Raw genomic sequence first — 15,753 nt, 5'->3', positions numbered from 1 at the left:
AAAATAGAAAGCATAACTTCTTTTTTTATTTTTTAACGGAGTCTCACTCTGTCACCCAGGCTGGAGTGCAGTGGTGTGATCTCGGCTCACTGCAACCTCCGCCTCGCGGGTTCAAGCGATTCTCCTGCTTCAGCCTCCCGAGTAGCTAGGACTACACACGCGTGCCACCACATCTGGCTAATTTTTTTTTTTTGTATTTTCAATAGAGATGGGGTTTCATCGTGTTAGCCAGAATGGTCTCTGTCTCCTGACCTTATGATCCACCCTCCTTGGCCTCCCAAAATGCTAGGATTATAGGCGTGGGACACCGCGCCCAGTCTGAAAGCCTAACCTTTAAAATCTAAACCTGATAATCCCAATATCGCTCATCTTTGCAGGCCTATCCAGTGTCTGCCATTCCGCTGATTCTCACTCACAATGCCTTTTCTTTTCTGTTTAGTTATTTTGTATTCTATTATATTGTATTATACTAGAAAACTATTTGTGGAGATTCTCAGAAGTCAAGAAAGCATAATCCTCCAGAGAGAATCTGCATTTGTTCCTGGTCGGCTGCACAGGAACACGCCCAGTGAAGCAGGTCTACTTCATTTGATGTGAGGGAGTGCCGGAGACACTCTTAAGGTAATACCAACTTGAACTGCAAACTGACCTGTGGCTTCAACCTCTCAGGGGCCGTCCCCACCGTGCTCCACTGCTCAATCCAAGGGCAACTCTTCTTTTGACCCCTGAAGGCCAAGGGCAGATGGATTCTGCTTCTGGTTCACTCTTGCCCTAAGAGTTTAGCCACCTGGGAGCCTACCTCGGTGTATCAGCAGTTTCCTTTTTAGATTCTCCACCTTGGCCCAGCCTTGGACTTGAATTTGAGTTCCCTCATCCCACAGGCTGAAATTTATTTTCAAGGCAAACATGACTTCAATGAATCCTGTTTCTCTCTCTGAGTTTCTTCCCTCCCTTAGATTTGGGCCTGATAACTAATTATTCTTGTCAGTTCCCTGAAGCTTTAAAAATGTTTATCTAATAACTTCAGTTATTCTCATTAAGAGGTGATATAAAAATAACTTAACTCATCTTGTTACCAGAAACAGAAGTCATCCTTTTCTGGACTAAACAGTTTTCACATCCAAACTACTAAGGAAGCTGAGGCGGGAGGATTACTTAAGTCTGTGAGTGTGAGGCTGCAGCGAGCTGTGATTGCACCCCTGCACTCCAGCCGGAGCAACAGCAAGATGCTGTCTCAAAAAAAAAAAAAAAGAAAAGAAAAAAAGAAATCATTTTGTCCTTAGCCTCTTCTACCCTAATCAATTCTAGATATGTAGTATCACATTAATCTTCCTAGAACATCTCTCTGCTCGAAGACCGTTAAGGGCTCCCCACTGCCTAGTGAATAAAATCCGTATCTAGGCTGGGCGCAGTGGTTCGTGCCTGTAATCCCGCACTTTGGGAGGGTGAGGTGGGTGGATCACGAAGTCAGGAGTTCAAGACCAGCTGGGCTAAGATGGTGAAACCCCCTCTCTACCAAAAATACAAAAATTAGCCAGGTGTGGTGGCAGGCACCTGTAATCCCAGCTACTTGGGAGGCTGAGGCAGAGAATTGCTTGAACCCAGGAGGCGAAGGCTGCAGTGAGCTGAGATCACGCCACTCCGAGATCGCGCCACTACACTCCAGCCTGGGTGACAGAGCGAGACTCCATCTCAAAATAAAAAACAAAACAACAACAACAACAACAACAAAAAACCATATAGCCCAATATCCAAAGACCAGTACAATCTAACCTCAATATTACAAAGTGCCAAGCACACAGAAGCCACTCAATAATAATGGTTTTAAAGGCAGGGAACCACTGTTTCTCTGTTAATATCTTTTGTGTTCCATTCAAACAGAACAACACGTCATTCTCCATGCACACCATTCCCTTCCCCTCAGACCCCCCGCTCACACGACTGGCCCTGCCTTCAGAAGGGCCAATTCTGTGGATGATGCACTTCCTGTCCTCCTGAAGCCCAACATCACTTTCTCCTGAAAGCCTTCTCTGAGTCCCCCGAGTACAATCACCTACATGTCCACCACTGCTATCTGCACCTCTCTCACGTTCTAGCCACAGCACTACAAGGCCCCATGAAAGCACACTGTGTCTTGGGCCCACAGTGCCAGGAAGAATGTCTTGTCCATTAAGAGCCACACAAAAATATGTCATGAATGAAATGCTTTAAAGTTTAAAATACCACAAAGAACAGGTCTTTTTCAAAATAAAACGCTAAATGCAGTGATTCTGGCTTGGTACCCTCACAGAAACAGTGGTATTGGTCATACAGGATATTCCCAACGCCACAGGCCTAACAACTTCTACTATCTACTGCAGCGACTGAGCCTGAGGTTGTTTACTGCAAAGCACAAAGAAAAGTGAAATAATCTTAAAGTTACATACTAGAAAAACCGTGTGTTTTTATATATTCTACTGCTTAAGAGTGTTTTACAGGGATTTATTGAAGGGTAATTTACAGAGAGTACAATATGAGGTTCTATGAATTTTGACAGACACATTATCATCATGTGGCTACTGCCACGACCCCACCACTCCCAACGTTCTCATATTCCTCTCCATAGTCGAGCCCCTCCCGCATCTCCAGCACGTGGCATTCATTCATCTGTTTTTTCGTCTCTCTAGTTTTACCATTTTTATAATGTTATTTAAATGGAGTCATACAGCATATGAAGCCTTCTGAAACTGTTCATTTAGCTGCAAAATGTATCTGAGAGTCCTCCACGGAGGTGCATGTCTCAGGGGTTCATTCTTTTGTATTCCTTGGTAGGACTGGGCTGTACGAATGTACATGGTTTATCAGCCCATCCACCAGGGCATTTAGGCTGTTTTCTTTTACAGCAATCCTGAATAAAGTCACTATAAATATTGGTGTTGAGGGTTCTCGTTCTGGTGTTTTCACTTCTCTTGGGGAAATACCTAGCAGCAGAACTGCTAAGCTGCATGGTAAGGGTATGCTTGGTTTTATAAGAAAAAATGAAACTGTTTTCAGAAGTGACTGTGGATTCTGCATTCCCACAGCCTTGTGAGAGAGTCCTGGCTACTTCCATTACTGCCAGCCTTCTGTTTCTGAAGCCACTCTCCTAGGCACATTATGCTGTATCACTGTGGTTGTAAAACTCTGCATTTCCTTAATGACTAATGACGTTGCACGCCTTTCCAAGTATTTATCTAATTCTTCTATCTTCTTGGTGAAGTGATTGCTCCATCTTCTGCCCATTTTATAAAGTTGCTTGTTTTCTCACTATTGAGTTGAAGAATCTTTATATTTTCTCCCAGTCTATGCTTTTCATTTTCTTACTATTTTTCAAGGACGAGAAGTCCTTAATTTTGATGAAGCCTAATGTATTAATTTTTCTTCATGATTCATAGGCTTCCGGTATCCTAAGAAATCTTTGCCTAAACCAAAGTAGCACAGATTTTCTCCTAGAAATGTTACTGTTTTGGCTTACAGTGTAGTTTTTGCTTTTACATGCAGGCCTGTGATCCACCTGCAGTGACTTTCATATTCAGTGTGAGTTACAGGCCAAGGCTCATTGTTCTGCACATGGCCGCCCAACTGTTACAGCACCGTTTGCTGACAAGACAGTCTGTTCACCTCTGAATTTCCTTGGCACTTTTACTGAGGTCAACTGAAAATCTGTGTGTGTGTGTGTGTTGGGGAGGGGTCTATTTCTGGACTCTATCCAATTCCATCATCCACACATCTATCCTGCCAATGCCCCATCACCTGCTACTATAGCAACGACATCTTTACAGGAAAGACGCTTTTTAAAACCCAAGAGAGACTGCATTCTACTTGCCAACGCACTGACTTTGAAGCATGGTTTCTTCTCATTCAGGGTGTGTTGCCCCTGGGTCTGTGAACTATTTGGAAAATCGAGATACAAATCTGAGCTCCTTATTCTCACTTGTGTTTGGTTCTGATGATGAAAAACCCAAGTGAAGCAGTGGTCCCAGGGCACCACATGGCTCTGCACCTTTGCCTGGGCACTTCCTCTCCACCTGCGTGGGCTGCACCTACCACTTCCCACACCTGGGGCCTCCACGTTCCGTAGAAACTGCCCACTCCTCCCATGCCCGCCTGCTCCTGGCACGCACCCAGCCATGCCCTTGTGTGATGCCGTGTCCCTTCCCCCAAAACCTCGCCCCCAAGAGGCCCGTCATCTCTCAGCTTCCCCACATGGGCACAGTGATCAGCATATGGGGGGCACCTGCGGCAACAGAATCAGCAGCGGACCCTCACATCCCACCTACCTCCTACCTAAAATCATCCTACAGGGAGGGGACCCTTCACACACACACACACATACCCCCTCCTACACTTCACACACACACCCCTACACCTCACACATACCCCTACACTTCACACACCCCCTACACCTCACAAACATACACCCCTACACTTCACACACTCCTACACCTCACACATACACCCCTACACTTCACACACACCCCTACACCTCACATACACCCGTACACCTCACATACACCCCTACACCTCACACACATCCCTACACCTCACACACACACCCCTACACCTCACACATACACCTGTACAGCTCACACACCCCTACACCTCACACACACCCCTACACCTCACATACACCCGTACACCTCACACACACACCCCTACACCTCACACACCCCTACACCTCACACATCCGTACACCTCACACACCCCTATACCTCACACACACACCCCTATACCTCACACCCCTACACTTCACACACACACCCCTATAACTCACACACACCCCTACACTTCACACACCCCCACACCTCACACACATACACCCCTACACTTCACACACACACCCCTACACCTCACACACACCCCTACACTTCACACACTCCCTACACCTCACACATACCCCTACACTTCACACACACCCCTACACCTCACACACACCCCTACACTTCACACACTCCCTACACCTCACACATACCCCTACACTTCACACACACCCCTACACCTCACACACACCCCTACACTTCACACTCCCTACACCTCACACATACCCCTACACTTCACACACACCCCTACACCTCACACACACCCTTACACTTCACACACCCCTACACCTCACACACACACCCCTATATTTCACACACCCCTACACCTCACACACACACACCCCTATACTTCACACACCCCCCTACACCTCACACACATACAACCCTACACTTCACACACCCCTATACCTCACACACATATACCCCTACACTTCACACACCCCTACACCTCACACACACACACCCCTATACTTCACACACCCCCTACACCTCACACACATACACCCCTACACTTCACACACCCCTACACCTCACACACATACACCCCTACACTTCACACACCCCTACACCTCACACACATACACCCCCACACTTCACACACCCCTACACTTCACACACCCCTACACCTCAAACACACACACCCCTATACTTCACACCCCCCCTACACCTCACACACATACACCCCTACACTTTACACACACATATCCCACCTCATTTTCATCCCTCATAGAGAATGGAAACCATCCCCCAAACAGGTGAATGTTTCTGAAATCAACATACTGATCAGCTACTTATTTTATGAAATTCAAATTAGACAGTTTTTTCACCAATGGAATACTTAAAAATAATAAGAAGAATTAACAGACAAGTAAATAATTTCGGCGGAATGCAGTCAAGGTGCACGACCCAGGTGAAGGGCGACTCACAGTCAAGGCTCCAGGAGCCACTGGTGACGCCAGGCGCTTGTTGATGGACTGGAAGGTGGCAGCCGGGACCCCTGCGATGGTGTTCACGATCACATTTCCACTCACGGTGCCTGTGGAGACAGGTGGGCATAAGGCAACAGTGCCAGGAGAAATGGGGTCCACATTTCAGCATCTCTGTATTTGTCTTACCAGTGGGTATGCTTGTCCCAGTAACTGATGTTTTAATGGTTCCTGCCTATTTAAAAAAAAAATTTGAATTTCATGTCAGGCTCTCCCCCACATAAACACTCCAAAGGCTTCCACTTCATTCAGAATCAAATCAAAACTCCCAGACATTCACACAGCCACCCGTCCCAACCTCCCCAACTCATTCCACCTGGCGGTGCCCCCACCATCTGTCTACCTGCTATCCCTCCACCCCTATCCCACTGTCCCTCTAGCCCCACCCCACTGACCCTCCACCTCTACCCCGGGGTCCCTCCATCCCCACCCTGCTGACCCCACACCCCACTGTCCCTCTACTCCTCTGTCTCTCCACTCCATTCATCCACCCTCTGTATCTCACCACCTGAGTCCAGCCACACTGACCTTTCTGGCCCCCATATCAGCCAAGCTCAGGACCTCTGTACTTGCTGTGTGTGTTCTTCTCATGACAAATCCTTGTCACTCAGGCCTTAGCTCAAATGCCAACTCCTCAGAAAGGTGTTTCCTCACAAGCCAGCTCCACACTGTGCCACCCTGACTCCTCCCACCAGCATTTAAAATGATCTCTTTGGCTGCCTCCCTCCCCTGCAGAACATGGCTCCAGAGTGTGGGCACTGCCCATCTTGCCCACCTTGCACCAAGTAGGCATTCACAAAGATCTCTTTTGAATAGATGAGGAATGAAGTTGCCTGAGTACATTGAAAATTCCACAACAACAAACAATTTTCTAAAAACTACTGCAGGAAATGGTTCTATGTAACAAAAATGTTTTTATGCCTGCCTGGTAGTCCAAAGTGTGGGTTTTCCCAATTTGGCACAGCTCCTATTCTCTGCAGGTGTGATTCTCTGCATATGATTTCAGCTCTGTGTGGCACATGGACACACACAGTACAGAGATGCACCAGAGCGTGGTGCGCACGGCCACAGTCTGCAGCTCCACACCCTGCCTTTCTTTTCACAATGCTTCTCGTGCACTTTACAGCTTTTCTACAACATGCATTAAAGACTGATGTGTATGAGTGAGCACACATGGGCAGGCTTTCAGGAGACACCAGCACAGACAGGACCTGCTCCCTAAGTGTGTAGGAAGTCAAGAGGTAAATGCGTCACAGGTATGTTTAGGTATGTTTTACAAAACCCAGGCAATTCCAAACTTCCCAGCCACCTCCACTAAAAGGAGCTGCCTCTACCTGCCAAATCCAATAAAGCCACTAAGCCCACAAAAGCCTTGGAGGAGTGAAATGGCAGAATCTGGGTGAAAACACACAATTCCTCTGGGGTGAGACTAAGCCTTTTCCCATTTCTTCAGAGGAAGGTCTACAGCCTAGAAATGTGTTAGAACTGGCAACAAGCTTCGTTTTAACAGAAAGCACTTGAATCAAGTGTGGGTGGGGGTGACTTCCTGTGGAGGGGAAGCCCGTGAGGAGGTCCCTGCTCACCAGCACGGCCGCGCTGCCCCCCGTCGTGATTGCGGGCTGCGCCTTCGCTGGGGCCTGCACAGGCTGCGTCTGGGTCTGGGGCTGTGGCTGGGGTTGAGACTGGACAGCTGGTGGCCCTGCTGGTGGCTGGCTGCCCGCTGCCTGTGGTTGTGGCAGTGGTGGTGGTGGCTGCTGCGGGGGTGGTGGGGGCTGCGGCTGGGGCGGGGGCGGCTGGGCCACGGCCGGCTGCTGTGCCTTCTGCTGATCAGCCAGAGCCTGAGGGGCAGGGAAGGAAGAGGAGCCACTGGAGGGGCGGACCCGGCCTGCACACCCCCTGGATGAAGTCACAGCCACCACATTTTCCCACTCAAGCAGAAGGGCCCAGGGCGCTGACCTTTTTCTCTTTTGCGATTCGCTCTGCACGGAGAGACGCCACCTGGATGGGAGGCAGTGGCTTGTCATAGTTGATTCCACTGAAAGACAGACGCAAAGGTTAAAAACATATAGGCAAATGTTAAGATGGACAAGTACCAAGTACCCTAGAAACCCCATGCTGCCAGGTGCTGGGGCAGCTCCAGCCCAGCCCAAGAGAGGAGGGCATAAAGCAAGGTGCCCGACGTGCCCTGCAGGAGATCGAGCCACCTGGACCTTGTCCTCAGCCTGGCGCCGAGTCCTCTTCCCTGAGGCCGAGCTCTCCCATGCTCCAGGAGAAGTATCTCTGAACACATCCCCAGGGTAACTGGTGGCAGCCGCCAAAACGCACAGCCCACCTCATGTGCCTGCACTGTACTCAGGAAAATCACTGTCTGTTCATTCTGTGAGGACGCCCTCCAGTGAGGCAAAGGGAGGGCGGGACTGAGCCTGTCTCACTCCCCTGGGAATGCCCAGGCTCCACGCCGTGCAGGCCCGCAGCAGGTCCATAAATATTAGTTGGGTGAATTAACTCTTCATTTAATCGACAACATAAATCAAACGCCTGGTCTGTGCTCCCAGACACTAGAGTCCCAACAATCATAGCACTCACATCAGACAACAAACAGGTAAAACGTGCAGTAGGTCTGAAGACGTATACTGACTGCTATGAAGGAAAACAGCAGGGTAGGGCTGCAATTCTCAACAGTATGCTCTGAAAACATCTCACGAGGGTGGTTAAGTGAAGGCCTGAGGCGCGGCTGCCAGCACACCCAGGGAGCACCAAGGGGCCGAAAGCCAGGGTCAGGCGACTCAGAGCATGGGCAGGAGGGAGTCCTGGGGGCTTGAGGAGATGGGCCCTGGGCCAACTCCCTCTGACAAGGATCACTCCACCACTGTGTGGAAAGGGAGCCACAGAACAAGGAAGCATCCCAAATCTGCCACTGTGTGACAACAGTGCCTAAACCAGATGCACACCATTTCATCCCAGCATTTCCAACATTTATGGGAAGAGTCGGACAGTCAGAAACACAGCAGACACCCACGTGCCTGGCACTAAGGTTCCACACTGGGGTTTCGCCATCCAATTCTTACCCCATTTGCTTTCTTGCATCTACCCACTTCTCTACCTATCCATTCATCCATTCCTCTTTTCCCCTGTAGAACTTCAGGGCAAATACACACACCCCTAAACATGATGTGTTCTTAAGATATGGCTAACAAAATCAGTGCCTGAGAGGTGGGGTGCAAGGAAGAAAGCCCCTTGTGGTTGGCCACATGGCCCTGGCACACTCATCATGTCTGTCAGCGTCTTTCCCCACCGAGGGCCAGCAAGGACAATCCCTGTAACACAGAGACAGGGCAGGGGCCGTCCCATGCACACCCCAGCCCACGGCAGGAGAAGCACCATCTCTCCCGCAGGTTCTGCGCACTGCCATGTCCAGCTGATGCCTGAACACACTAAGTGCACAACGATTTGCTGAACTCGCTGAACTCAGATGACACTGGAATGAAATCCTTCCAAACAGTAACAAATGTGTCATGACTAGAGAAATACCTTTCTGCCAACACAGACGCGTGCTTGGGGTTCTTCTGAAAGGGATTCATGCCAAGCCTGCAGTATAGATGGTGAGACAGTAATTATTAAATAAAGGAAATATCTGAAGAAGCGTTATGTTAAAAATACATCAAAACCAAGCTTCACGCAATCTACTCAGTCATAATTAACATAAAATGAGCACTCAGGAAACATACAGAGGTTTGATTGGGGGGCTCCTCTTGCCCGCAGTCATTTTCATTAAGTCAAAGTGGCTCGTGTACAGTTGGGTGTGTGTGGCATTCTCATCCTGGGCATAGATCTGGCTCGTACGGAGAGGACGGTTGTTTTTACTCTGCAACAAAATTGACGAGAGTGCATCTGAATTAGGCAGCATGGACAGATGGCTGCGCGGGACACAGGCCTCACTGGGTGGGAATCTGAGACTAAACTCCCCATGGCTGAACACAAACTTTCCTTTCCTGGGCCTTCTTTCCAAGTCCAGGCATAACCCAACAGCAGCAGCATTAAGTGGCTGTCACGGCCAACTGCTATGACACTCCCCCGTCCACGCTAACCCTTTCCAGGTGTTCTCTCACATAAGCCCCATAATCACCTAAAGAGGGAGAGGGAGGCCGGGTGCGGTGGCTCACGCCTGTAATCCCAGCACTTTGGGAGGCTGAGACGGGCGGATCACGAGGTCAGGAGATCGAGACCATTCTGGCTAACACGGAGAAATCCCGTCTCTACTAAAAAATACAAAAAACTAGCCGGGCGTGGTGGCAGGCGTCTGTAGTCCCAGCTACTCGGGAGGCTGAGGCAGGAGAATGGCATGAACCCGGGAGGCGGAGCTTGCAGTGAGCTGAGATCCGGCCACTGCACTCCAGCCTGGGTGACGGAGCGAGACTCCGTCTCAAAAAAAAAAAAAAAAAGAGGGAGAGGGAACAAAATAGGTGTGCAAAGTGCCCGAGGTCACACGGCAGGTAACCGTGTGGAGCAGGCTGTGAGCCTTCACCCGGTAACACCAAGGGGCAGTGCGGACCGCCATGGACACCACTGTCCTCTGCCCATGGTGGACAGTGAGGCTGCTGCATGCCCAACGGTGTCTCAAGGTACATTCTTGGGGGTCTTTAGCAGTGCTTATGCCTGGCAGTCCTTCCTTCATAAATTGCACGGCTAAACAACGGGCCACTCAATTGTGGGCTACTTGCTCCCAAGACATCTTAGCATCCTGCAGAATTTTAAAGTAACTCCTTATCCTGTGAAGTGAACAGCCATCCCAGGAATGCTCTCTGTGCAAGGTCACAGAGGTAGTGACAAGTCAAGACCAGGGCTCAAGCACCTCCTTCCTTGCCCAGGGCTCTTCCCCCATGCTCCTCTAAACTCCGGTCAAAGAGAGTGTGCCAAGGCGAAAACCAAGACTCTCACATGACACAGCAGCACAGGCCCAGGTACAGGTGTGTCTGCGCATGTACAAGCACACATGTCTGTGTGCACACGTGTCCTCTACTGCTAGAGGAATGCCCTAAATTCTGAAGGCAACACTAAGGACAACCAGAACTAGAAACCAACATGCAAGACCACAGCAGTCTCCTCCCAGAACACTGTGCCATACAGGGAAGCATTCTCCTCCTATCTATCGTCCTAAGAGTGAGCAAAGGGAGGGAGGGAGAAGGGGTGCATAAGAGTAAGACCAGGTCTATCACACAAGACGCTGGATGGCTAGGTTGAGCCAGGCCAGAGGCGGAAAGACTGTGTGTCTGGTAAGGGAGCTCCTGTGCAGGCTCTCACCAGGCATGAATGCCCCATCCCACATGGCTTGCCGGAGTCCCGCAGGCTCTGAGAGGTGGGGCTGTCCCACTCACGCACACATCCGACCACTGTCACCATCAAGGGCTTCCACAGGGCGTGAGGGACATGGAGGCTCAGGATGCCCTTTAGGGGGCTGGACAAGTCACCGTGGGGTCCTCTAATGCAAAGAGTCATGGCCTCTACATACAGAATGAGAGGCCCTGGAGAAAATTCTAGGTCTCAGGTTTCTGTTGATTCCTAAAATATAGGGTAAGACTGAATCTTACTCTACGTTTCTGTGCACAGGCTCTTAACAAAGTGCTCCAACTTATTCAGAACATCACCCGCAGTCGCGGGTGGTGGCTCATGCCTGTAATCCCAACACTTTGGGAGGCCAAGGTAGGTGGATTATCTGAGGTCAGGAGTTCGAGAGTAGCCTGGCCAACTTGATGAAATTTAGGGTATTCCTCTAGCAGTAGAGGACACATCTCTACTAAAAATACAAAAATTAGCCAGGCGTGGTGGCATGCACCTGTAATCCCAGCTACTTGGGAGGCTGAGGCAGGAGAATCACATGAACCTGAGAGGCAGAGGTTGCAGTGAGCCGAGATCATGCCACTGCACTCCAGCCTAGGCAACAACAGTGAAACTCCTGTCTAAAAAAAAAAAAAAAAAAAAAAGAACATCACCCTCAAACTTTACAAATATTTTTGCCTTTTTCTCTGGATTAGCTTCATAAATCAGCTATAAAAGAAGACAATATTTTAGCTTTACTTTTTTCCATAATAAGGTAATGGCTATTATTACAAATGCTTCCAAAACACAGAAAATCTAATTAACGCAAGATTCCAGGAAGTCTTATTGGTAAAGGGACCACAAAGTGGTATTACGAAGAAAACTTGCTTTTCTACGTTCAACAACAACAACAAAAAAATGCTTTATTTTCAGATAAGTGTTTTTAGCAAAATGGAGAGAGATGACTGAAAGAGCGGGTACAGAAATAAATTAAGTGTGATGTTCGCTTCCTGAGGATGGATCTGGCTATTATGGAGAAAATGTAATTCTCACAAACTAGAAACAAAAGTAAATATAGTAAAAGTACTGGATGCCTGCCTCTACTATATCTGCCCCACCCTGCCCCATGCAAGAAGACGTGCCCACAGCTCCTGTTTGGATGGGCTCCACGAGGTGAACTGAAAGGCAGTGGTCCCCACACACCAGCATGGCAAGTGCCCTGGAAGTGGGACAGCACATCCCCTGAGGGGTGTGGACACCGGCAACGTGGGCACAGCAGAGCATGCAGACGCTGCTGGTATGGGGGCTCTGGATGCGGTCCTGAGGCGAGAAAGGCAGGCAAGCAGCAAGGAGGAGCTGCCTGAAGAAAGCCAGATGCACAATGGAGAGGGATGACTCAGTTCGGGGGAAGGCACGCCACACGCACACCTACACGTTACTGACCAGCTGCCTGGACTCTTCCGGGGCCAAGCTACAAACCACACAGCTGACTTCTTACATGAAAGACCAACGATTTGACTATACTATATGTAAACAAACACTTGCAATACTTATAGTTAACCCTGAAACACGGAATATTACGCTTGTCAAACCATTGCAGCCAGCCAGTCATTCAGTACCAGAATAGCAGAGGTACCAGTAACAGACTTTTCTTTAAGTATGCTATGATCAAAACAAAGCGAGACAGCTTATCTTTTTACTCACCCAAAAACTTCTTGAAAATGTCTGTCTATATATGACCAAGTATTTGGATGATACCCTCATTTAAGTATGCCATGATCAAAACCCAGAGAAAGGTCTTTTCATTCATCCAAAACCTTGTTGAAAATGTATATATATCGGCCGGGTGCAGTGGCTCACGCCTGTAATCTCAGCACTTTGGGAGGCCGAGGCGGGTGGATCACAAGGTCAGGAGATCGAGACCATCCTGGCTAACACAGTGGAACCCCGTCTCTACTAAAAATACAAAAAATTAGCCGGGTGTGGCGGTGGAAGCCTGTAGTCCCAGCTACTCAGGAGGCTGAGGCAGGAGAATGGTGTGAACCCGGGAGGCGGAGTCTGCAGTGAGCTGAGATCGTGCCACTGCACTCCAGCCTGGGTTACAAAGCGAAAATGTATACATATATATACGGCCAAGTATTCGGATGACACCCACACTATCTTAGAAATGACAACGGCAGTGCAAATGTTGGTATCAGATAAAACCTCAGGTATGAGGCCTGCTGCCAACACCAAGCACAGTGCGAACACCTCCATCACTGCTCATGCCATAGGCGAGGCACAGTGCAGGAACCTGACCTCGCTGGGTCCATCAGGAGCCCGAGGAGATGGACTTCACCGCAGACCCACAGGGATCAAGGAGCCCAGTCAGTGAAGAGCAGGACTGGAGCCAACACTGCAGGCCACAGCCACCACACCTGCCTGTGTTCTCCTTGGAGGACAAACGAGACCGTGCTTACCTTCCCCTCCTCTCGTGGAATGATGACGTTCTCGTAGCGATTCCGGCACTGTTTGGAAGAGCGGTAGATTCGGCTACAGGAGTTAACGACGTCACTGACAAGATCCCAATTAGGTGTGTGAGCAGGTGACACGATTGTGAGGTTCAAAGGCAGCTCCAGTAACTGCTTTACAGCCTAGAGAACGAGGTTTCAGATAAAACAGGCGAATACACTCTAAGTCAGAAGGTCTTCCCTCCTGCCAAAGACTCCCCGCAAAGTGACCACAGTGAGCTGGAAGCACAGACGTGAGGGAGAAAAATGACCACGTGACCGCTGGCACAAAGACCATGCCCACCTACCTGCAGCAGCGCCCAGTCCTCACTGATGAGCCACTCGGGGTTGTCTTGACCAGGCTCAGCTGTGGGTTTGGCAAAAGTTGGCAGGGGCTTGGCGAACGGCACCTGCTGCTTCAGCAGAATATTCTTCTTCTGCTCCTTGCCCTCTCTGCGAATTTTCAGGAGGCCTGGTGTCGCTCGGTCAAACAGGGACCGAGGAGGGACGACTGCCTCCCCATGACGCTGCTTCTTCTTCCTGCCTGCAGCTGAACAGAGAGGCTGTCTTCAGCAAGACAGTAAACCAGGAGATTCCACATTGGCAGGCAAAAGACAAAGGAAACAGGTTGGGCAAGTCTGGAGGTGCCTGGGCAAAGAGGCTGCAGAAAGCACCTGCCAAAGATAGACCTGCTCTCAGGTCTTCACGGTCAATTAGAAGGAAACACGAAGGTTTCCTCATTGGAAACAACAGAACTTGTGCACAGGGCCTGAGAGGCAGTGGACGGGCGTGTGGGCACTTGCCCTGCAGCAGACAGGCAGACGGTAGACAGCAGAAAGCGGCTGATATGCAGGGACTCTGCAGGCCAGGGCCCGCCTAGGTCACGGGATGCCCTCGGGATGCGCACCTGAGGGGTCTGTTTTGTGTCGCTTCCGCTCCTTCCTCACATACACGGGGGGCAGCTTAGCCTCTGGGATGGGAGTGGCTTCATACATGAGACACATGACCGAGTCAAGATAGATGTCACTGTCATCCTGTGGCGGGGTGGGTGGGGTCCAGAGCTGCACAGAGAAGGGAGGGCCCATGAGATGTGGAACTCACAGGAAGCTGCCCGCGCAGACCCAAAGGGAGAGGGCAGCACTCACCGGCATGACTTCTGCCTGCCCATCGACATCTTCGTAGACATACTCCTGTAGGGAACACGGCATGCTCTAATTTCCACCAAGTCTCAGTGTCATGTTGTAAGCCACAAATCATGTACCTTCATACTTATTAAGTCTTCCAAGTAAGTCTGATCGACATGACTATTTATAATAAGATTTATAAATGCTTTAATCAGAACTGGTCAATATCTAACTGCAATCTCCAAGTGTCAATTTTTAAGAAAACTGTGTTTTTAGAACATGAGTGAAGTTGTTTTGATATGAGAAGTAACAATTCCTAGGCATTTTCTCATGTCAATGTACACAGATTTTGAACAGCCAAACATGGCTGAACAAGTGCCCCTCAGCAGGGGGGCAAGAGGGCAGGAGGGCCCTGGGCCAGGTACCATGCTGTAGGCATCCTCTCGGGTGTAGGTCAGGAGCTCCGCCTCCTCCTGCTCCAGCCGCAGCCGGGCCTCCCTCTCCTGCAGGGTCTTCAGGTTCCAGAACTCCCACGCCCTCACTGCAGTCATCACTGCGTCCTGATGGGGAGAGCAGCAGGAACTTTCAGGATCAGGAACGCAGCTCAGAGCAGTCCCCGAGTCCCCACTACAGGTCTCCCTGCTGTCTCAGAGCCACATGTTCTCTATACACACTGACCCACAACGTGTCACCCTGCAAGCAGCAGCCTGCTGCAAATCAAATCAAAGACATTGAGGGCAGAACAAGCCCCATGGTCCCTATGGGGGGAAAACAAGCTCCACGGTCCCTACGAGGGGTGAACAAGCTCCATGTTCCCTACAAGAGGTGAACAAGCTCCACGGTCCCTATGAGAGGTGAACAAGCCCCACGGTCCCTTTGGGGGGAAAACAAGCTTCACGGTCCCTACGAGGGGTGAACAAGCCCCACGGTCCCTTTGGGGGAAAAACAAGCTCCACGGTCCCTACGGGCTTCTCGAGACTCTCTTCATTTTAAGTTCGTT

The 15,753-nt window shown here is 49.9% G+C and overlaps 1 protein-coding gene across 10 annotated transcripts in view; it reads right to left on the bottom strand.

Annotated features, from left to right (window-relative positions):
• The window catches only part of EP400 (E1A binding protein p400), a 127,997-nt gene that overhangs the window by 20,083 nt on the left and 92,161 nt on the right, over positions 1 to 15,753 (bottom strand). For all 10 annotated transcript variants that reach the window (XM_008005252.3, XM_073021250.1, XM_073021251.1 and 7 more), the window contains 11 exons: positions 15,179 to 15,313; positions 14,775 to 14,819; positions 14,537 to 14,690; positions 13,938 to 14,179; positions 13,600 to 13,773; positions 9,553 to 9,689; positions 9,356 to 9,412; positions 7,781 to 7,859; positions 7,408 to 7,662; positions 5,954 to 5,999; positions 5,765 to 5,874 (listed from right to left, as the gene is read on the bottom strand). In XM_008005252.3, the coding sequence (XP_008003443.3) occupies positions 5,765 to 5,874; positions 5,954 to 5,999; positions 7,408 to 7,662; positions 7,781 to 7,859; positions 9,356 to 9,412; positions 9,553 to 9,689; positions 13,600 to 13,773; positions 13,938 to 14,179; positions 14,537 to 14,690; positions 14,775 to 14,819; positions 15,179 to 15,313 (1,434 nt within the window). The remainder of the gene's footprint in view (positions 1 to 5,764; positions 5,875 to 5,953; positions 6,000 to 7,407; positions 7,663 to 7,780; positions 7,860 to 9,355; positions 9,413 to 9,552; positions 9,690 to 13,599; positions 13,774 to 13,937; positions 14,180 to 14,536; positions 14,691 to 14,774; positions 14,820 to 15,178; positions 15,314 to 15,753) is intronic.

Source organism: Chlorocebus sabaeus, chromosome 11, assembly GCF_047675955.1.
Source record: "Chlorocebus sabaeus isolate Y175 chromosome 11, mChlSab1.0.hap1, whole genome shotgun sequence".
In the NCBI taxonomy this organism is placed as follows: domain Eukaryota; kingdom Metazoa; phylum Chordata; class Mammalia; order Primates; family Cercopithecidae; genus Chlorocebus; species Chlorocebus sabaeus.
Note: the sequence above shows the minus strand (reverse complement) of the source record. Positions and strands in the feature narration are given on the sequence as shown.